This window comes from Triticum aestivum, chromosome 3A (assembly GCF_018294505.1).
Source record: "Triticum aestivum cultivar Chinese Spring chromosome 3A, IWGSC CS RefSeq v2.1, whole genome shotgun sequence".
NCBI lineage: Eukaryota > Viridiplantae > Streptophyta > Magnoliopsida > Poales > Poaceae > Triticum > Triticum aestivum.
The window spans coordinates 401,092,978-401,115,890 of NC_057800.1; the positions used below are offsets into that span (position 1 = coordinate 401,092,978).

General features: G+C 40.8%; 1 protein-coding gene across 2 annotated transcripts; it reads left to right on the forward strand.

The window, feature by feature from the left end:
* The first annotated feature begins 671 nt into the window (after positions 1-671).
* On the forward strand, positions 672-7,308 carry LOC123061413 (serine/threonine protein phosphatase 2A 55 kDa regulatory subunit B beta isoform). Of its 2 annotated transcripts, none has more exons than XM_044484506.1 (14): positions 672-987; positions 2,771-2,874; positions 2,996-3,091; positions 3,174-3,293; positions 3,622-3,789; positions 3,975-4,066; positions 4,591-4,709; positions 5,130-5,253; positions 5,387-5,510; positions 6,010-6,078; positions 6,186-6,277; positions 6,361-6,438; positions 6,590-6,657; positions 6,744-7,308. In XM_044484506.1, exons 1-14 carry the CDS (start codon positions 867-869, stop codon positions 6,878-6,880), a joined length of 1,512 nt encoding a protein of 503 aa, XP_044340441.1. In that variant the 5' UTR covers positions 672-866; the 3' UTR covers positions 6,881-7,308. The 2 variants fall into 2 exon arrangements, with proteins under 2 accessions (XP_044340441.1, XP_044340442.1); XM_044484507.1 differs by having other exon boundaries at positions 3,622-3,786.
* The last annotated feature ends 15,605 nt before the right edge of the window (positions 7,309-22,913 follow it).

Sequence of the window (22,913 nt, forward strand, 5' to 3'; positions counted from 1 at the left end):
AAGATGGTGGATCGTGGCAAGGAGGTATGGTTTCCTCCTCTTACGTCTTAGTCATGCAGGGGGAGCCAGATCTGGAGTTCGACGGAGTGTCCGAAGTGTTGCTTTGCTATGATTCGTTCAACGGCAATGGCTTTGCCTCCATTGACGAGCCACCTTGGAGGCCCGCAAAGCTGCATATCAGCGATGGAGCCACGTCAAGCTCGGATGTGGTGGTGATCCGTCATTTTTTCCTTTAGTGACTGTTATGGTGGTGTCAAAGATAGGTTACGGACGTTGGTGTCAAACTAAGAAGTTTCTTCGGTCTTGTTTATAATTTTATGTTTTGACTGATGTTCCTTTGCGCAAAGGATAGCGTTCTATTTTTTTTAGTTTTGTCACGTGACTTATACCTATCCATATAAATGAGACTTATTATCCTGAAAGAAAGACACATAGTACTAGCAATTTTCTTTTTATTTCGAGAGACAGAGAGAGGACAATGCGACAACCCGATTGCTCCATCCATCCATGTTTTCGTCGTCGCGGCGAGGGCAGGGCAGTCGGTCCCGACAACGGCAACCGATGACGCCAAGAATGACTACATCATAAATCGGGAAACCATTTTCTTTTGCTTTCTTCCTTTCCTCTCGGTTGTCGTATGCGCCCCCGCCCCCGCCCCCACCACCCTCCTCCCCTCCCAATCTCCCTTTCTTATTGGCCATTTCGCCCCATGAAACCCCAAACCCTCGCCGGCCTCGCCACACCCGCCGCGTAGCACCGCACCATCGCGCCACCCCCCTCGCCGTCGCCGGGGAACCCCGCCACCGATCCCGCCCCGCCTCCTCCCAACCGCGCCCGCGCCCACGCGTCCGATCCAACCCTACACGATGAACGGGGCAGCGGCGCCCGAGCCCACGGAGGCCCCGGCCCCGTCCCCCCAGGTGCCGCTCGACTGGAGGTTCTCGCAGGTCTTTGGCGAGCGTGGCGCCGGCGAGGACGTCCAGGATGGTACCGATCGACCCCTCTCTGCCCTCTATTCTCCCTCCTTTTGGTTTCTTCGTCGCTGGTACCAGCTGGATCTTAGTGTTTCTCTGCTCCCGAGCTGTGTATGAGGCTAGGAGCCGTGAATGGATGCTTATCATGCGATGTCTGGGGGATTCCTGCGCGGATCGACCCACGAACTCGCCCGCTGTAGAGGTGGCTTCGGATATCTTGTGCCAAAGCTCGATGCTTTGGTACTGGGGACGTGGGATTTGTTGCTTCGTCTCCTCCAGATCAGTGATGCATCCTGTTGTTTATGCTGTGTAGGTAGTTTTCACTAGTACCTACATGTGTAGGCACCGTGCCATTCTGTGGAGCAGTCAAGGTCTTTCCATTAGGGCATCTCCAACAGTTTGTATGTTAGTTTGTTGGTAAAATATGCCATGTCATCAACCAACACCTTAACATACAACAACTCCAATGTGTATCTAGTTTGCCCAATAGGATGTGAGATAATAAATAAGGTGCTCTCTCATTCTACATTGGAGCTTGTGTAAGGGGTGTTGGTTCATGTACATACAACCTTCCCCTCTTTCCTCATTTATTGTATGACACATCATCAAAAATCCTATGTAGCAAATTCTACCAACAACTATCTTACAACCATTGGAGATGCCCTTATTGGGTAGAGCAGTGTGTCATATAGGAGTCAAGCTGAATACCATAAGTTGGGCTGTATATATGTAATTATCACGGTTGCGTGTTTAGGTTGACAATTAACTCTGGCCAGACAAATGCATTTTGTCGTGCAGCGAGTGTCGAACAATCATGATTGTCTGTTCTTGTCGTTCTATAAGCTTAGTGCTATGAAATAGGATGCTACAATAGAGCTTGGGTTTGGGCGTACGCCTTATTATTTCTTGAAACAGTAGGCAGATGATTAAAAAAAATATCCAAACACAGAATTCATGATTTTCAGGCAAAGATGGACATGCACTGGAACATGTATGAATGGATTTAGTTTCTGTTCATTTTCATTTTTATACTTGATTATTGTTCGTCTATCCCAATCTAGCTTGCTGCAGTGTCACTTGGCATACACCTAAAAGGTCAAACCCTTTTTAGGGAAAAGAAGGTCAAGCTCTTGATAGAACATGAAACTGTTGCTTTGTTCTTCAATCTTAATTGCTAATTTCACTATCTACGTCTGATTGTCATATCTGTGAATCACATGGATTTTTAAATGCTTGGTCATGTCCATTATGTTGGTCTGTAGCCCTAACACCTAGTTTAACACAATCACTTAGTTTTGGTTAATGTTGATCCTCAGTCTTTTTATTGTTTTGCTCAGCTGAATTAAACTTGTTATGAGTCAATCTACTGCTTCAGTGGTGGTGCTAGAACAAAACCCTGTGGGGCCAATTTCTACAAAAGCTTCCACACTTGATGGAGTTTGGTGTGTATATGAGCATATGAGCATGGTGGCAATGTTCTCAAAAACCTGTGATGCCAATTGATCACACAGCTCATGTAACACTGACACTCTACTGCTTTCAAGTTACTGAAGGCTTGTAAACACTTGATGAAAACAGTGCTATTCTTGGCACCTTTTCCTCCTGTTGCATCTTGGCTTTTAACCTTGTTTTTCTATGTGCTTGTTAGTCATGAAATTAATAAGTATGTATGATTGCATGCTATTATACATGTTTATCCCCAATGCTTCTTGTATGACCAAACTATAGGCTGCCATAATATGGTATGTCTTCATTATTAACTTAATCTTACTGTTTTTTCGTATTGTTCTCTGCAGTTGACATCATCTCGGCAATAGAGTTCAATAAATCAGGACATCATCTTGCCACTGGAGACAGAGGTGGCCGAGTTGTTTTGTTTGAAAGGACAGATGCCAAAGATGTATGTACATAGAACTGACTTGTGTTTTGTGATTAAAAAAAAAAATCAAAGGATGCATGTACTTCTGGGATTTTATTGTTGTGCTCCGATGGCTGAACATTTTCTGTCTGTTTTTGTTTAGCACGTCTCTAGAAAAGATGCTGAGAAAGCCGATTATTCTATCAGCAGGCATCCAGAATTTCGTTACAAAACTGAGTTTCAAAGCCATGAACCAGAGGTATACCTTTATGAGAACTGTTAAGTGCAGCATTAGTTTTGTGAAGTACCTATTTGACCAAGCGGTCTTGTTATGGAAATAGTTTGATTACCTTAAAAGCTTGGAAATTGAAGAGAAGATTAACAAGATAAAGTGGTGCCAAGAAACGAATGGCGCATCGTTTCTCCTGTCCACAAATGACAAAACGATCAAGTTTTGGAAGGTATGCTTTATTGAACAATAACTGGACATTTCCTCTTAAAGTCAACTGCTCCACGCCTTCTAGCTTGCAATTTCTTGAAAACCTTTTGTAGTCAATCTGCTAATGTAAACAACCCTATGATGTTTTTTAGTTTGTCTGCTTGGTGTACATTTTTGCTTCATGTACATATGTCTGTGCAGCCTATTGATGATTTTATTTTTACACATTTCTCTGTGTGAATACGTTTTTGGTTACTTTATTTACCTACTCTTTTGAAGGTCTATTTACTATTTGCATAGTAAGGTGCAACTGAGAAAGAATTTGTGCTTAATGAAGCTAACTTGTATAGGTCCAAGAAAAGAAGGTTAAAAAAATATGTGAGATGAATATGAACCCTTCAAATGCTCCTGCAAATGGTAGCCCTGCTGGCAGTACTATGTGTGGTTCAAGCGCACGTACTCCAAATGGTGGAATTTTGAAGCCTGGTGGACTTCCTTTACTTCGCCTGCCTGTGGTAGTTGTACTCAACTCAAATCTGAAGAATTATTTTTTGAACTTATCAGACACTACCATCGTGTTAATTTCTGATCTTCTTGTTGAGCTGAACATGATCTTCATATGATTCTCAGTCTGATACCTGTCCTTGATTTTACCTGTATCTTCTTGATTTACTACATTTACCTAACCATTCCTATACAACAGGTAACAAGCCAGGAAACAAGTCTCGCTGCAAATTGCCGTAGAGTCTATGCTCATGCACATGACTACCATATCAATTCCATTTCAAATAACAGGTCTTGGACATTACTGATGCTTAACAATTAGTTGTACCGTAGTTAATATTACAAAGTTGACTTGCAAACCTTACAAGCTCATGACGCTAACTTTGGAAGTATGGGTAAAGTTCACCCGAGTTGTTCTGCATAATACACATTTATTTAGTCTTCATATATAGAGTTAATTATATACATGCAGGATTATACCTACGAAAAATCATGCAGTGATATGATTAAATGTCCTCCAAACTAGTGTGGTGCATGTCTGTTCATAAATTTGCATCTTTTTTTGCTGGTGCACATAGTCTAACATGATGTACATATGTGCTTGTTTTCCGACTTGCTCAAGTACCTAAATAAAGTCACCCACCCTTGCATGTACAAACATAATTCTCTTTTAATGCATGATCTCCCACTTTCAAGGTAGTCACCGGGAGTATATACTTTACTGTTGTGCACCTCATGTACGTTCATTCAGCTTAGCTAAAATCTGTTCGTTTTTATGCAGTGACATAAATTGCTTCTTGTTCTTTCCTTCGCAGTGATGGTGAGACATTTATATCAGCAGATGATTTGCGGATAAATCTTTGGAATTTGGAAATTAGCAATCAAAGTTTCAACATTGTTGACGTTAAACCAACGAACATGGAGGATCTCACCGGTATTACTTCCAATCTGCAAACTCTCAGCTGTGCTTTCTAGAAGCATGCTTTGTATAGCTAAAGCTATATGTTCGAGAACAAAAACATTTATAGCCTCAACTCACTTGGTTAGAAAAAGATACCCTCCCATACAGCTATGATTGACTAGTTTAGTCCTCATGTCATATACTGCAGCTACAAGTGTTTATACGGTCCTGAGTCATCGGAACATTATTTCTTTAGATGAAAATAACGAAATATTGGACTAAAATTGGTTTTAGGTGAAATGGATGCATAGTTCTTACTTCTAACACGGGCTGTAGGTGTTAGAGGTCTATCCTAATTGACCTTTGTATTTACATGTTCTTCAAGTTTTTGAGGTGATATCTGTTTGCTTAACATGTCTCTGGCAGTTACGTTTTTATTCTGTAAATCTGCAGAGGTTATAACATCTGCGGAGTTCCACCCTTCTCACTGTAATACACTGGCATATAGTAGCTCAAAGGGCTCCATTCGACTCGTTGACCTGCGGCAATCAGCTCTTTGTGATACTCACTCCAAACTGTGAGCTTCCATTTGACTTGTTCCTTTTAATATTTCAATATTCAGTACTATGTTTAGAAGAACAAACAGTGGACATTGATTTGTTAGCACTGTCTCAAATTGATCATCTTAAAGTTGCCTTTTGCTCTTGTAGCTTTGAGCAGCATGAGGCCCCAGGTTCAAGATCCTTTTTTACTGAGATTATAGCCTCAATTTCTGACATAAAGTTCTCCATGGATGGGAGACATATTCTGAGTCGTGACTACATGACTTTGAAGGTCTCTTTCTGAAATTTCTTTGCGCGACTGCTTTAAGTTCCATAATCAATTCATTTGTTGACCCCCACCCTGCACTTTGTTTCCTCAATTAAAATGAAAGTAGTTGATTGCATTGTAATCCCTGATACAGTATAACCAAGTTAACATGTCTACTGTAGAGATATTTTTATTTTCTTTGTAAGCTGATATTGAAGATCAACCCGTAGGTTCTGATTGAGGTGACCCTTTATATATACACAATTCACTCTTCACAAATCAATCATAGTCATACAATCACCAATGTGCCATCACTCTGTCTATCTTTGTAATGCTTAAATTATTTCTTGTACTTAGTAGTTCGTTTCATCATTGAAGCTGCTGCTCTATAGAACTTAGGTAGTATACTACTACATTTAGCTATGTAAGCGTTATCTATCTGCAGTAACCCAGTAGCAATCATATTGCAAACAGTTCTATTTTGGTGCTTTTCCACGATTAGATTGTTTATCTCCTATTACAGCTATGGGATGTTAATATGGATTCTGGTCCAGTTGCAACGTTCCAGGTTCACGAGTACCTAAGGCCTAAGGTAATTTCTCCGATGTTAAGATCCATGATTTGATAGTTCTTTGAGGATGATGAGCAACTCATATTTCTCTGGAGTAACTCTATTTCACGTGTTTTCTTAAACTGCAGTTATGTGATTTATATGAAAATGACTCGATTTTTGACAAATTTGAATGTTGTCAAAGTGGTGATGGGTTGCGAGTAGCAACTGGTTCTTACAGGTAAGTTGGTATGCTCAGCTCCGTTGTAGCACAACTTAGTTTCCTTCATGGAATTAATGGTTCGTTAATCTGTGTTCCTTCAGCAATATTTTCCGAGTGTTCAATTGTGGTGCTGGTGGCAGCGAGGTGACAACGCTTGAAGCAACTCGAAACCCCACAAGGTAATTCCTCTTTTCACATCATATAAATCAGTGTATGTTCGCTGCTACTATGCGTGCTTGTGAAATTGATTGTTTGTTTACCAATGGTTGCTAAAATAATATACCATGGTGCTAGGGCTTCTTGATTCCATCATTTTTCCTACTTTTGCAGAAGGCAGATTCAGAATCCCGCACGGCCTGCAAGATCTCTAGGTAGTCTGACAAGGGTTGTTAGACGAGGTTAGCTTCATTGCAGCTATTTATGCTTAGTACTTGAGCTGCAGAGGCTTTTCATTGCAGCTATTTATATTGTAAATCTTATGCAGGTGCAGAGAACACCGGAATAGATGCGAACGGGAACTCCTACGACTTAAGCACAAAACTGCTCCATTTGGCATGGCACCCGTCCGAAAATTTAATTGCCTGTGCTGCAGCCAACAGCTTGTACATGTACTATGCGTAAAACACGGGAAATGAGCGAAGGGAGAGTATTTTTTGGTAGCTGCTCCCGGCGAGAAGAGGAGTTACATTATCCCTGGTGCGGCAAATCAGGGAGATGGTGTATTTTGGGCCAGTCACATGCTGTTCTTTTGAGTTCCATATATAGAGCTGTCCAAGAGTCCAAGAGGAAGTGACTGGATCATTCCCGGGAAGCAGCTTGATTCTGATTATTTTTTTATTTTATAGGGGAAAGGCCTGTCTTTCCCCTATAGGTTCATTTAGGTTTTAAGATAAGATTCTGGTTCACCATTTGGAAGGAACAAAACTTTTGGGCATCTCCAGTAGATGACAAGGGGATGACCTGCAGTTGTGATGGAATCGTGGGGCTTGTAACATCAGGGGCATTCATGTTTTTGATAATTTTCTATTTCAATAGTGACCTTTCTCATTCCTCCCGGCGTCACTACAGACACCGTGCTATATGGAAACTGCTGTCTACTGCACATGTTCTGCGATGTCCATTTGTTGCGAGCAGAAAAGCTATGTGAGTGACATGTTTTATTTCTTGCATCACTAACAAATACTGATATCATCCTGTAGGCTTGTTTCTTTATACCTCAAATGCCTTCAAAAGTACAAGCATTTGAAATTAAATTCATTCTGGAGGTAATTTATCAGGGCAGATGTGCTGATGGTAGAAGCCCTTGCTCTCAAGTTTGGTTTAACTCTGGCGCCAAGGGCGGGATGTAATTGCCTTATTATTAACTTAGATAACCTGAAGGTAATTTATACTATGCAGGATGGAGGACAATCAGCGGGTGTGGCAGCAGCAATCTTTGACGATTGTTTTCATTACGCTTGTGATTTTAGTATTACTAGATTTGAACATTGTAATAGAGAAGCAAATAAAGTAGCTCACGAGCTTGCTAAATTAGCTAGATTTTCTTTGATTTCTGTCTGGTTTGAGGAACCTGTAGATAAGATTGTAATGATCCTCATGAACGATGTACTTTTTATATCTAATAAACAAAGTCTCAATATTTTTCAAAAAATAATAATTCCTATGAGTTTGAAAATGAGTTTTTTTTCTTTTTGAGAAAATCCAAAAAGGGATCGGCATTTTCTCTCTCTGTAGAGATCAAGAGATTCTCATACCCGTACGTGGAAGATGGATTGATGGAATGACTATATCAATGCTACAAAAAGGATGTAAGAGATGAGATCAACCACGTGACATGTGGTAAGCAATTCAAACTAATCCAAAAGAAAAGATACAAACAGACTAGTTGCACGGAAAAGTTTTCTTATATGCAGGAAGGACGACATTGTCTACATTTTCAAAACCGAGGTGGTCTACGACAGAAGAGCGGCCGTGTGGTGACACTGTTTAGGAGAAGTTTCGTTGAGCCAGTTTCAAGCTGGTGACCGGAGATGCCGTGCAACTCGGATGACCTGAGGTGCAACCAAGCTTGAAGATCGCTTTAGGGGCTACCGTCGGCGTCCCGATCGAGGGGGTCCTCGCCATGTCGATTCCCGACTGGGTAGGTCGTGACGCCCCTAAGTCGGTTTTGTCTTGGGCCACTTTGGACGACCCATAGCTCTTTACATGGAGATTCTGGAAGACTTGAAGTACAATCCGAAGATATCAGAGCTGTGGAGGACTCTGTGACAGAGTCGATTTCGACAGATCTTGGGTAGGGGGTCCCGAGCTAGTAGCCTAGATGCGATGGTAACAAGGACACATGATTTAGCAAGGTTCGGGCTCTCCGAGAAGATAAAATCTTACGTCCTCCTTATGTTGTACTCCCCCTATAAAAAATATAGAAGCGTTTAGATCACTACTTTAGTGATCTAAACGCTCTTATATTTATTTACAGGGGGAGTATTGATTTGGGATGGAACACAAAGCACAAGTTGATCTACCATGAGATCGATGATTTCATCAACGAGCCGTGTCCCCTGGTTTATATAGATACGGGGGGTGGCTAGGGTTATAGCAAGGTCGGCCATGTATAAGTTAATTGTGTTGTAGACGACATCTAAGTCTTGGAGTAGGCGCCAAGTCTTCAGAAGTATTCCTTCTTCAAGCCATGGGCCGCCTTGATGTGGTCCGCTAGTGAACCGACATAGGGTCCTCGGCCCGGCCCACCTGTTCGGGAGACAACATGGTGAGTGACCCCAATTCCAAGACACTATCAGTAGCACCTAAACCAGTCTTCAAATTTGGAGACGTTCCTCGGATCTTTCGAGCTCTTCTTCGTTTTGGGTCGTCGTTCTTGAAAACTGCTTCAACGAATTCCCCCCGCGTGTGATGTCTTGTTCGTCCAAATGTATCCGAAGAGTTATCGCGCCCTCTCTACATTTCCCAATAAGTTCTTCGTCATCTCCTCGCCGAGTTGGATACCGGAAAATTTTCCGCGTAGCTTTTCCTTAGTTGCTAAGTATTCCCGCGCTTGACCCGTGATGATAGCCTAGCCTGGTTCTGACAGCACAGACCAGTCTCTTCTATCAAACCATGTGGCTATGCGACGCCACTGACTGTCGGTCAATATAGCGTGTGTGAGTGCATTGTGCCCCTACCTTTGTCACGTCTTATCTTAAAGAGATTGTGTGCCTCGATATGGTCATTTAATCAACCGCCCTCACAATTCATGCGCGTGATGATCCTGCCGTCGCTTCACGTTTACCACTGCCTATAAAATGCCAAGGGTAAGGGGGAGCCAAGTTTACGCTCCCATTCCTTCTAGCTCTTGTCTTCTTCATCATGCTCCTGGACCCAAGCATCTGCTGTTCTTGAGCCTGAAAACCTCCACTAAGCCTCCCATTCCACCTACCTGCATCCATGGCTGGCAAGCAAGCCCATGCGATGAAGGCTTCCAAGGCCGGGAAGAAGGTGGCATGGGAGGCATCGACAGCCTCCCACACAAAAGGGAGATGGAAGGGCACCACAATTTCGCAGGAGCAGATCACCCAGCTCTCCAAGGCTGGGTACTTGCTGGCTTCGGAGGTCGCTCTAGCCCATTCTACTCTGACCAACGGTGAGGGCGGCCCCTATATATTCTGTCACCGTACTTTGCTACCTCTTGAGCACTTGCGTTGGTTTTCCCTTGAAGAGGAAAGGGTCGTGCAACAAAGTAGCATAAGTATTTCCCTCATTTTTTGAGAACCAAGGTATCAATCTAGTAGGAGGCTACGCGCCAGTCCCTCGCACCTACACAAAACAAATAAATCCTCGCAACCAACGCGATAAGGGGTTGTCAATCCCTACACGGTCACTTACGAGAGTGAGATCTGATACATATGATAAGATAATATTTTTGGTATTTTTATGATAAAGATGCAAAGTAAAATAAAAGCAAAGTAAATAGCAAAGTATTGGAAGATTAATATGATGAAGATAGACCCGGGGGCCATAGGTTTCACTAGTGGCTTCTCTCAAGAGCATAAATATTTTACGATGGGTGAACAAATTACTGTTGAGCAATTGACAGAATTGAACATAGTTATGAGAATATCTAGGTATGATCATGTATATAGGCATCACGTCCAAGACAAGTAGACCGAATCCTGCCTGCATCTACTACTATTACTCCACACATCGACCGCTATCCAGCATGCATCTAGAGTACTAAGTTCATAAGAACAGAGTAACGCCTTAAGCAAGATGACATGATGTAGAGGGATAAACTCATGCAATATGATGAAAACCCCATCTTGTTATCCTCGATGGCAACAATACAATACGTGCCTTGCTGCCCCTACTATCACTGGGAAAGGACACCGCAAGATTGAACCCAAAGCTAAGCACTTCTCCCATTGCAAGAAAGATCAATCTAGTAGGCCAAACCAAACTGATAATTCGAAGAGACTTGCAAAGATAACCAATCACACATAAAAGAATTCAGAGAAGATTCAAATATTGTTCATAGATAAACTTGATCATAAACCCACAATTCATCGGCCTCAACAAACACACCACAAAAAGAAGATTACATCAAATAGATCTCCACAAGAGAGGGGGAGAACTTTGTATTGAGATCCAAAAAGAGAGAAGAAGCCATCTAGCTAATAACTATGGAGCCGAAGGTCTGAGGTAAACTACTCACACTTCATCGGAGAGGCTATGGTGTTGATGTAGAAGCCCTTCGTGATCGATGCCCCTCCGGCGGAGCTCCGGAATAGGCCCCAAGATGGGATCTCGTGGATACAGAAAGTTACGGCGGTGGAATTAGGGTTTTGGCTCTGTATCTGGTCGTTTGGGGGTACGTAGGTATATATAGGAGGAAGAAGTACGTCGGTGGAGCAACAGGGGGCCCACGAGGCTGGAGGGCGCGCTTGGGGGGGGGGGTAGGCACGCCCCCTACCTCGTGGCCTCCCTGTTGGTTGCTTGACGTAGGGTCCAAGTCTCCTGGATCTTGTTTGGTGAGAAAATCACATTCCCGAAGGTTTCATTCCGTTTGGACTCCGTTTGATATTCCTTTTCTTCGAAACCCTAAAATAGGCAAAAAAAAAACAGTAATTCTAGGCTGGGCCTCCTGTTAGTAGGTTAGTCCCAAAAATAATATAAAAGTGGATAATAAAGCCCAGTAATGTCCAAAACAGTAGATAATATAGCATGGAGCAATCAAAAATTATAGATACGTTGGAGATGTATCAAGCATCCCCAAGCTTAATTCCTGCTCGTCCTCGAGTAGGTAAATGATAAAAACAGATTTTTTGATGTGGAATTCTACTTGGCATATTTTCAATGTAATTCTTCTTAATTGTGGTATGAATATTCAGATCCGAAAGATTCAAGACAAAAGTTTAATATTGACATAGAAATAATAATACTTCAAGCATACTAACTAAGCAATTATGTCTCTTAAAATAACATGGCCAAAGAAAGTTATCCCTACAAAATCATATAGTCTGGCTATGCTCTATCTTCACCACACAAAGTATTTAAATCATGCAGAACCCCGATGACAAGCCAAGAAATTGTTTCATACTTTTGACATTCTCAAAACTTTTTCAATCTTCACGCAATACATGAGCGTGAGCCATGGGCATAGCACTTTAAGTGGAATAGAATGGTGGTTGTGGAGGTGACAAAAAAGAAGAAGATAGTCTCACATCGACTAGGCGTATCAACGGGCTATGGAGATGGCCATCAATAGATATCAATGTGAGTGAGTAGGGATTGCCATGCAACGGATGCACTAGAGCTATAAATATATGAAAGCTCAAAAAGAAACTAAGTGGGTGTGCATCCAACTTGCTTGCTCACGAAGACCTATGGCATTTTGAGGAAGCCCATCATTGGAATATGCAAGCCAAGTTCTATAATGAAAAATTCCCACTAGTATATGAAAGTGATAACATAGGAGACTCTCTATCATGAAGATCATGGTGCTACTTTGAAGCACAAGTGTGGTAAAAGGATAGTAGCATTGTCCCTTCTCTCTTTTTATCTCATATATTATTTTTTTATTTGGGCCTTTTCTCTTTTTATGGCCTTTTTTATTTGGGCTTCTTTGGCCTCTTTTTATTTTATTTTATTTTCCAGGAAAGAGTCTCATCCCGACTTGTGGGGGAATCATAGTCTCCATCATCCTTTCCTCACTTGGGACAATGCTCTAATAATGATGATCATCACACTTTTATTTTCTTACAACTCAAGAATTACAACTCGATACTTAGAACAAGATATGACTCTCTATGAATGCCTCCGGCGGTGTACCGGGATATGCAATGACTCATGAGTAACATGTATGAAAGAATTATGAATGATGGCTTTGCCACAAATACAATGTCAACTACATGATCATGCAAAGCAATATGATAATGATGGAGTGTGTCATAATAAACGGAACGGTGGAAAGTTGAATGGCAATATATCTCGGAATGGCTATGGAAATGCCATGATAGGTAGGTATGGTGGCTGTTTTGAGGAAGGTATATGGTGGGTGTATGATACCGGCAAAAGGTGCGCGGTATTAGAGAGGCTAGCAATGGTGGAAGGGTGAGAGTGCGTATGATCCATGGACTCAATATTAGTCATAAAGAACTCATATACTTATTGCAAAAATCTACAAGTTATCGAAGCAAAGTATTACGCGCATGCTCCTAGGGGGATAGATTGGTAGGAAAAGACCATCGCTCGTCCCCGACCGCCACTCATAAGGAAGACAATAAATAAATAAATCATGCTCCAATTTCATCACATAACGGTTCACCATACGTGCATGCTACGGGAATCACAAACTTTAACACAAGTATTTCTCAAATTCACAACTACTCAACTAGCACAACTTTAATATCACCATCTCCATATCTGAAAACAATTATCAAGTATCAAACTTCTCATAGTATTCAACACACTCATAAGAGAATTTTATTATTAACCTTGTATACCTAGCATATTAGGATTATTTAAGAAAATTACCATGCTATTTAAGACTCTCAAAATAATCTAAGTGAAGCATGAGAGATCAATAGTTTCTATAAAACAAATCCACCACCGTGCTCTAAAAGATATAAGTGAAGCACTAGAGCAAAACTATATAACTCAAAAGATATAAGTGAAGCACATAGAATATTCTAATAATTTCCGAATCATGTGTGTCTCTCTCAAAAGGTGTGTACAGCAAGTATGATTGTGGTAAACTAACAAATAAAGACTCAAATCATACAAAATGCTCCAAGCAAAACACATATCATGTGGTGAATAAAAATATAGCTCCAAGTAAAGTTACCGATAGAAGTAGACGAAAGAGGGGATGCCTTCCGGGGCATCCCCAAGATTTGGCTTTTAGGTGTCCTTAGATTATCTTGGGGGTGCAATGGGCATCTCCAAGCTTAGGCTCTTGCCACTCCTTGTTCCATAATCCATCAAATCTTTACCCAAAACTTGAAAACTTCACAACACAAAACTTAAAGTAGAAAATCTCACGAGCTCCGTTAGCGAAAGAAAACAAAATACCACTTCAAGGTACTGTAATGAACTCATTCTTTATTTATATTGGTGTTAAACCTACTGTATTCCAACTTTTCTATGGTTTATAAACTATTTTAGTAGCCATAGATTCATCAAAATAAGCAAACAACACACGAAAAACAGAATCTGTAATCTGTAGCTAGCGCAAGATCTGGAACCCCAAAAATTCTAAAATAAATTTATGGACATGAGGAATTTATCTATTAATCATCTTCAAAAATAATTAACTAAATAGCAGTTTCCAAATAAAAATGGCAGCAGTTCTCGTGAGCGCTAAAGTTTCTGTTTTTTACAGCAAGATTAACAAGACTTACCCCAAGTCTTCCCAACGGTTCTACTTGGCACAAACACTAATTAAACACAAAAAACACAACAAAAACAGAGGCTAGATAAATTATTTATGACTAAACCGGAGAAAAAAAATCAAGGAATAAAAATAAAATCGGGTTGCCTCCCAACAAGCGCTATCGTTTAACGCCCCTAGCTAGGCATAAAAAGCAAGGATAGATCTAGGTATTGCCATCTTTGGTCTTAGGAAAGAAAAGAGCAAACTTGATATCTATGGAATTAATCTTTCTATTTTGATAAAGCACATGGCTATTAATGGTAGAGGAAAGATTAAGTATGTTACGGAAATTTGTATCTAGGATAGCCTTTACCTCTTTGATAGATTCGTTTTGGTAAGAGAGCAAAAGAGATGTAGATTCAACTTTCTCATTCATGGGGTGCCCAAATATGGTTTTCATTTTTTCATAAGTGTCTACGGCGTCCCCTTCAAGAAAGCCTTCTTCAAATATAGAATCTATGACATGCTTAAAAGAAGAAGGAAGGGCAATATAAAAGCTTATTAAGGCACATAGCTAGCCCTGATCCTTAATAGTCTATACCAAGCATCTTTCAAAGATTCATCAAGTAAATAACGAAAAATTCTGGAATCATCTTCATCAAAATTATTAAGATTATCATTGATAACTCTGGTAGGTTTTTCCATAGTATCCCTATTTATAACTTAGCGAGAATAGAAGGGTTGTCCAAAGTACTAAAACTCGGGAGAGAACCCCCAACCCTTTTTGAGTCAGACATGGAGCGAGCGAGAAAAAGAAAGGGCGGATAAAATGGCAAGGGTGAAGTGGGGGAGAGGAAAACAAGAGGCAAATGGCAAATAATGTAATGTGGGAGATAAGGGTTTGTGATGGGTACTTGGTATGTTAACTTTTGCGTAGACCTCCCCGGCAACGGTGCCAGCAATCCTTCTTGCTACCTATTGAGCACTTGCGTTGGTTTTCCCTTGAAGAGGAAAGGGTGGTGCAGCAAACTAGCGTAAGTATTTCCCTCAGTTTTTGAGAACCAATGTATCAATCCAGTAGGAGGCTACGCGCCAGTCCCTCGCACCTACACAAAACAAATAAATCCTCGCAACCAACGCGATAAGGGGTTGTCAATCCCTACACGGTCACTTACGAGAGTGAGATCTGATAGATATGATAAGATAATATTTTTGGTATTTTTATGATAAAGATGCAAAGTAAAATAAAAGCAAAGTATTGGAAGATTAATATGATGAAGATAGACCCAGGGGCAATAGGTTTCACTAGTGGCTTCTCTCAAGAGCATAGATATTTTATGGTGGGTGAACAAATTACTCTTTAGCAATTGACAGAATTGAGCATAGTTATGAGAATATCTAGGTATGATCATGTATATAGGCATCACGTCCAAGACAAGTAGACCGACTCCTGCCTGCATCTACTACTATTACTCCACACATCGACCGCTATCCAGCATGCATCTAGAGTATTAAGTTCATAAGAACAGAGTAACGCCTTAAGCAAGATGACATGATGTAGAGGGATAAACTCATGCAATATGATGAAAACCCCATCTTGTTATCCCCGATGGCAACAATACAATATGCACCTTGCTGCCCCTACTGTCACCGGGAAACGACACCGCAAGATTGAACCCAAAGCTAAGCACTTCTCCCATTGCAAGAAAGATCAATCTAGTAGGCCAAACCAAACTGATAATTTGAAGAGACTTGCAAAGATAACCAATCATACATAAAAGAATTCAGAGAAGATTCAAATATTGTTCATAGAGAAACTTGATCATAAACCCACAATTCATCGGTCTCAACAAACACACCGCAAAAAGAAGATTACATCGAATAGATCTCCACAAGAGAGGGGGAGAACTTTGTATTGAGATCCAAAAAGAGAGAAAAAACCATCTAGCTAATAACTATGGACCTGAAGGTCTGAGGTAAACTACCCACACTTCATCGGAGAGGCTATGGTGTTGATGTTGAAGCCCTCCATGATCGATGCCCCCTCCGACAGAGCTCCGGAACAGACCCCAAGATGGGATCTCGTGGATACATAAAGTTACGTCGGTGGAATTAGGGTTTTGGCTCCGTATCTGGTCGTTTGGGGGTACGTAGGTATATATAGGAGGAAGAAGTACGTCGGTGGAGCAACAAGGGGCCCACGAGGGTGGAGGGCGCGCCTGGGGGGGGGGTAGGCATGCCCCCTACCTCGTGGCCTCCCTGTTGGTTGCTTGACGTAGGGTCCAAGTCTCCTGGATCTTGTTCGGTGAGAAAATCACGTTCCCGAAGGTTTCATTCCGTTTGGACTCCGTTTGATATTCCTTTTCTTCGAAACCCTAAAATAGGCAAAAAACAACAAATCTGGGCTGGGCCTCCGGTTAGTAGGTTAGTCCCAAAAATAATATAAAAGTGGATAATAAAGCCCAATAATGTCAAAACAGTACATAATATAGCATGGAGCAATCAAAAAATATAGATATGTTGGAGACGTATCATGCTTCAACCCCGCATGGGCAAGCGGGTAATTTTTGTCTCACATCTCCCCCGCGGCCTCGGTTTCCCTACTCACCCTTTTCCCCGAAGTCTTCTTCAATTCAATTCCACCACCTAGCCCCAAACTCCACCTTGCACATAACCTGCTTCATCACATTCTGTGAAGCCTTCCTCTCATGTGAGCAAAATTTTGAGCTTTGGTGCAAATATTTCACCATCAAGCTCCAGACCACTGACCACGAGGCATGCGAGTGCGGGGGCTCCATGATCAGCAAGATTCAAGGCACCGGATGGCTTAAAGGGGCTTCATCGACACAGTGAAGAATTGGCATGAAGAGTGGTTCTACATCTCAGATGTACCACTAACCGACCCTCCTTGGGCGGGGATTGCCACCCTCCTTGGGCGAACTCCTGTCCTGGAATCCGAAGAACATTAACTGGTCGGATTACGAGGAGGTTGGCAAGCTCACCAAAAGGGTGACTGCCATCCGAGATCATGGGATCACCCTCATCGAGGTGATGCATGTGGATCTAAGCCAGGACATCCAACCCCTCCAAGACCGAGCCCACCTCATGTTGGTTTATACCCGAGAGGACGATAACACCCGGGCTATCCGCGGTGATCTTTATCAAGGCAAGTCAATGCAGGAGATGTTCTCCTTGTTGTTCAAGGACAAGGTCATAGACTTCTTGAAGTGGGTATGATACTGGGTCGATGACCTTCCGAGGGAGTTATGTTACCGATTCCTTCATTTTTTGGACATAGGATGTGGCCGAGCAGTAGGAACTAACCAACCTTTATTATTGTTTTTGTTGATGTAGAAGTGGTTGTCCTTCTCAACCGAGGTCCGGTCTCCACCCCGATACATATCAAACGTATCTATAATTTTGATTGTTTAATGCTATTACATTTTCACCTTTATAATTTTATAGCATTTTTCATTATTTTTATGGACTAACCTATTAATTCAGTGCCTAGTGCCAGTTCCTGTTTTCTGCTTGTTTTTGGTTTCACATGAAATCAATATCTACGGAGGTCAAAATATGTTGCTGATTTAACATGATTTATTTTGGGCAACAAGAAACACAAGAAGCTTCGGGAGAGATTGAGACGAGCAGCAGGGGCCCACACAGGCAGGGGGCGCAGCCACTCACTGGTGCAGCGCCCTGCTATACAAATGGTTTTTACCACCTTTCCGCGACGGAGTTTTAAACTGTCGCCTTGTCAGTGTGTGATAGGGGAGTCCTTCCCACACGACCCAGAAACCGTCGGGGATAGCCCCCCCGGTCACACACGCGTGGTAAAAAGAGCTCGTGTGCCATTGGGCGAGCCATTGCAGACAATTATACAGGCCCAATCGTTTCCGTTTGTAAGTACATCCCACATAGTCAATCCAAGCCATATGTTTCCATTTGCATGTACATCCCACATAGTCAATCCAAGGAATACGTTTCCGTTCATATGTACATCCCACACAGTCAGTCCAAGAAATACATTTCCTTTCGTATGTACATCCCACACAGTGAATCCCAGACAAACGTTTTCGTTCTCATGTACATCACATACAATTTTCCCCATCAAATCGTCCATGATAGCGTTGTCATTGCAGACGATATTAACAATAATGTCATTTGCATTATTGAATTGGAGCTAGTTCTGTGTCACCCTATGTTATGATTGTTACATGATGAACCGCATCCGGCATAATTCTCCATCACCGATCCATTGCCTACGATCTTTCCATATATTGTTCTTCGCTTATTTACTTTTCCGTTGCTATTGCTATCATCACTATAAAATACCAAAACATTACTTTTTCTACCATTACCTTTTGCTACCGTTACCACTACTATCATATTACTTTGCTACTAAATACTTTGCTGCAAATATTAAGTTTCCAGGTGTGGTTGAATTGAAAACTCAACTGCTAATACTTGAGAATATTCTTTGGCTCCCCTTGTGTCGAATCAATAAATTTGGGTTGAATACTCTACCCTCGAAAACTATTGTGATCCCCTATACTTGTGGGTTATCAAGACTATTTTGTGGCGCCGTTGCCGTGAAGCATAGCTCTATTCTTTGAGTCACTTGGGATATATATCTGCTTATCATTATGAAGAACTTGAGAGATTCAAAAACCAAGATTTATCCCTCAACTATGAGCGGAGGTAAGGAACTGCCATCTAGCTCCGCACTTGATTCACCTTCTGTTTTGAGTAAGCTTGTGACACCTAAACCTGCTTCTGCTATTCGTTCTGATATGTCACATGTTATTGATGATGCCACTTCTTCTATGCATGATACTTATGATGAAACTACCTCTATGCTTGATACTAATGTGCCACTTGGTGAATTTCTTGATGAACAACTTGCTAGGGTTAGAGAGAATGAAAATATTGAATCTGATAGTATTGATGAAAGTGATGATGAAGACTTGCCCGTTATTCCTAAGGGTTATGTTTTTGATAAAGAAGCTTCTTTAGCTATTTTAGCTTGCAAAGATTGTTATGAACTTAAGAGGTTATGAGCTAAATGGAATAAGCAATCTCTAAATGCTAGGATGAAACCTGACCCTGCTTTTGCTACTTCACCTATCTTTGTTACTGATAAGGATTATGAATTCTCTGTTGATCCTGATATAATTACTTTGGTTGAATATGATCCTTTTCATGGCTATGAATGTGAAAATGTTGTGGCAAATCTTACTAAATTAAATGATATAGCAACCCTGTTCACTAATGATGAGAGAACTCGTTACTTTTATATCCTTAAAATATTTCCATTCTCATTAAAGGGTGCTGCTGAGATATGGTTTAATTCTCTTGATCTTGGTTGTGTGCGTAGTCCCCAGGATATGATTTATTACTTCTCTGCTAAATATTTCCCTGCTCATAAGAAACAAGCTGCTTTAAGGGATATATATAATTTTGTGCAAATTGAAGAAGAGAGTCTCCCACAAGCTTGGGGGAGGCTTCTCCAATTAAATGCTTTGCCTGATCATCCTCTTAAGAAAAATTAAATACTTGATTCTTTTATAATGGACTAACCGATGCCTTTAGAGATTACCTGGATAGTTGTGCTGGTTCTGTTTTCAGGGAAAGAACGCTGGATGAAGCTGAAATTCTATTGAATAATATGTTGACAAATGAAAATAATTGGACACTTCCTGAACCAACTCCGGAGCCTATTCCTAAACCAACTCCGAAGAAGAGGGGTATTCTATTTCACAGTCCTGAAGATATGCAAGAGGCAAAGAAATCTATGAAAGAAAAAGGTATTAAAGCTTAAGATGTTAAGAATTTACCTCCTATTGAAGAAATTCTTAATTTACCGTCTGTTGAAGAAACATATGACCTTAATCCATCTCTATTGAAGAAACTCATGGTCCTGATAACCCGACACAGGTAGTAAAGGTAAATTCTCTCTATAGATATGATAAAGCTGAAATCCCGTTTACTAAATTTGCTACCCCATGCTTAGATGAGTTTGATAAATTTATGGTTAAGCAAGAAGATTTTAATGCTTATTTTGGTAGACAATTGAAATACAATTCAGATATGCTTGAACACTTGGGTAATTATATGGCTAATGTCAAAGGTGAACTTAAACTTATTAGTAAACATGCTTCTATGGTTACCACTCAAGTAGAACAAGTACTTAAAGCTCAAAATGATTTGCTCAATGAATTTAATAGTAAGAATAATGACAACGTTGTTAGAGTTATGACTAGAGGTGGTAGAATGACTCAGGAACCTTTGTATCCTGAAGGCCATCCTAAGAGAATTGAGCAAGATTCTCAAAGAAATAATGTGGATGCACATAGTCCTTCTAATAGGAAGAAAAAGAAAAATGATAGGACTTTGCATGCTTCTAGCGAACCTATTACTGAAACACCTGAGAATCCAAATGATATTTCTATCTCTGATGCTGAAACACAATCTGGTAATGAACCTGAAACTAGTGATAATGTTAATGATAATGTTCATGATGATGCTCAACCTAGTAATGATAATGATATAGAAATTGAACGTGCTGTTGATCTTGATAACCCACAATCAAAGAATCAATGTTATGATAAGAAAGACTTTGTTGCTAGGAAACACGGTAAGGAAAGAGAGCCTTGGGTTCAGAAACCCATGCCTTTTCCTCCCAAACCATCCAAGGAAAAGGATGATGAGGATTTTGAGTGCTTTGCTAAAATGATTAGACCTATCTTTTTGCGTATGCGATTAACTGATATGCTCAAAATGAATCCTTATGCTAAGTATATGAAATATATTGTTACAAATAAAAGAAAGATACCGGAAGCTGAATTTCCACCATGCTTGCTAATTATACTTTTAAGGGTGGAATACCAAAGAAACTTGGAGATCTCGGTGTACAAACTATGCTCCATTAAAAGAGACTATGTTAAAACTGCTTCATGTGATCTTGGAGCCAGTGTTAGTGTTATGCCTCTCTCTTTATATCGTAGACTTGATTTGAATAAGTTGACACCTACTGAAATATCTTTGCAAATGGCTGATAAATCAACTGCTATACCTGTCGGTATTTGTGAGGATGTGCCTGTTGTGGTTGCAAACGTTACTATTTTAACAGACTTTATTATTCTTGATATTCCCGAGGACGATAGTATGCCTATTATTCTTGGAAGACCTTTTTTGAACACTGCAGGGGCTGTTATTGATTCCACTAAAGGCAATGTCACTTTTCATGTTAATGGTAATGAGCATACGGTACACTTTCCGAGGAAACAACCTCAAGTTCATAGTATCAACTCTATTGGAAAAATTCCATCGATTATATTTGGAGGTTTTGAATTTCCTCTTCCTACTGTCAAGAAGAAATATGATATTCTTATTATTGGGGATGTGCATATCCCCGTTGAGGTAACATAGTGTTATTCGAAATTTCTCCGGTTCCATGTTATTCGGAATGAGTTCGTTAACAAGACTTGATCAACCTTGTTAGTGGATTCCTTTTGATGATCATGAGATGGATGAAACTAGAAGGCACAACCTTCTGTACCCTCCTCTTACTTTCTGTTATTTATATTAAATAAAATAAAAATAGTATTTTTCTGTCTGTTATCTGATTTATCCGTGCAATATAAAAATACCCCAAAAATAAAAGTTCTCCAAATGCCCTGAAATTTAAATATGATTTTTTCTGGAATATTTGAGAATATTTGGCACTGAGAACACAACAGGAGGAGCTGGCACCTGGCCACGAGGGTCAGGGGCGCGCCTTACCCCCTGGGCGTGCCCCCCTGCCTCGTGGGCCCATGGTGACTCTCCTCCACTTATTCCTGCACCCACACACTCCTTCTTCCTCCCACAAACACGAATATCCAGCTCAAACCCGAGTCCAAGCTCATTTTGCTGCCATTTTCGATCTCCTTGCTCAAAGCACCTCTCACAAAACTGCTTGGGGAGATTGTTCCTTGGTATGTGACTCCTCCATTGGTCCAATTAGTTTTTGTTCTAGTGCTTTATTCATTGCAAATTTGTGCTGCTTAGGTGACCTGTTCTTGAGCTTGCATGTCAAATTTATAAGGTCAAAAGTAGTTTTGATGCATGATATAGGCTCTAGGCACTTGTAGGAGTAGTTGCTATCAATATTATTGAGTTTGGTTCACTTTTATTTTGAAGTTACTAAAAATTTCAGAAATTTTTCAAAGGAAGAAATATGTTTAGGAAAATGTACCAAGGGGGCTCTTCAAGGAAACAAGAGCCCAGGCTTGCAATGCGTGATGCTGATGATGAGCCACCAAGAAACGCTCCAGTGCTTTCTTGTGAATGGCCTTTGGAAAACTTTATGGATCAAGCGGGAAAAGGAAGAATTTAACGCATATTTGCGTAACGCTGATCTTGTGAGCTTCGAGGAAGAAAAATGCCGTCAGTACCACTATCTCACTAGTTCCTTTGTGAGGAGGTTTGAATTTTCATCTTCACGTAATTCTCCAACTGTCCTGTTTGATCTTTATGAAAATTCTTACACTATGGACTTAGAGGATTTTACCACTGCTTGCAAACTTCCACAATGGGGTAGTATCAGGGAACCTCGCAAATATGAATTTAGAGATTTTCTTGCTAGTATAACTGTGGGGGAATCTAGAGATATAACACAAGCTACCATAGGGAGCATTCATTTTCCTGCTATACATTATTTTGCTGTCTTCATAGGTAGACGCATTAACGGTAAAGATGAAGCATGTCACATGTGTGTCCCTGACCTCAGTATTCTTAGGAGTGCTG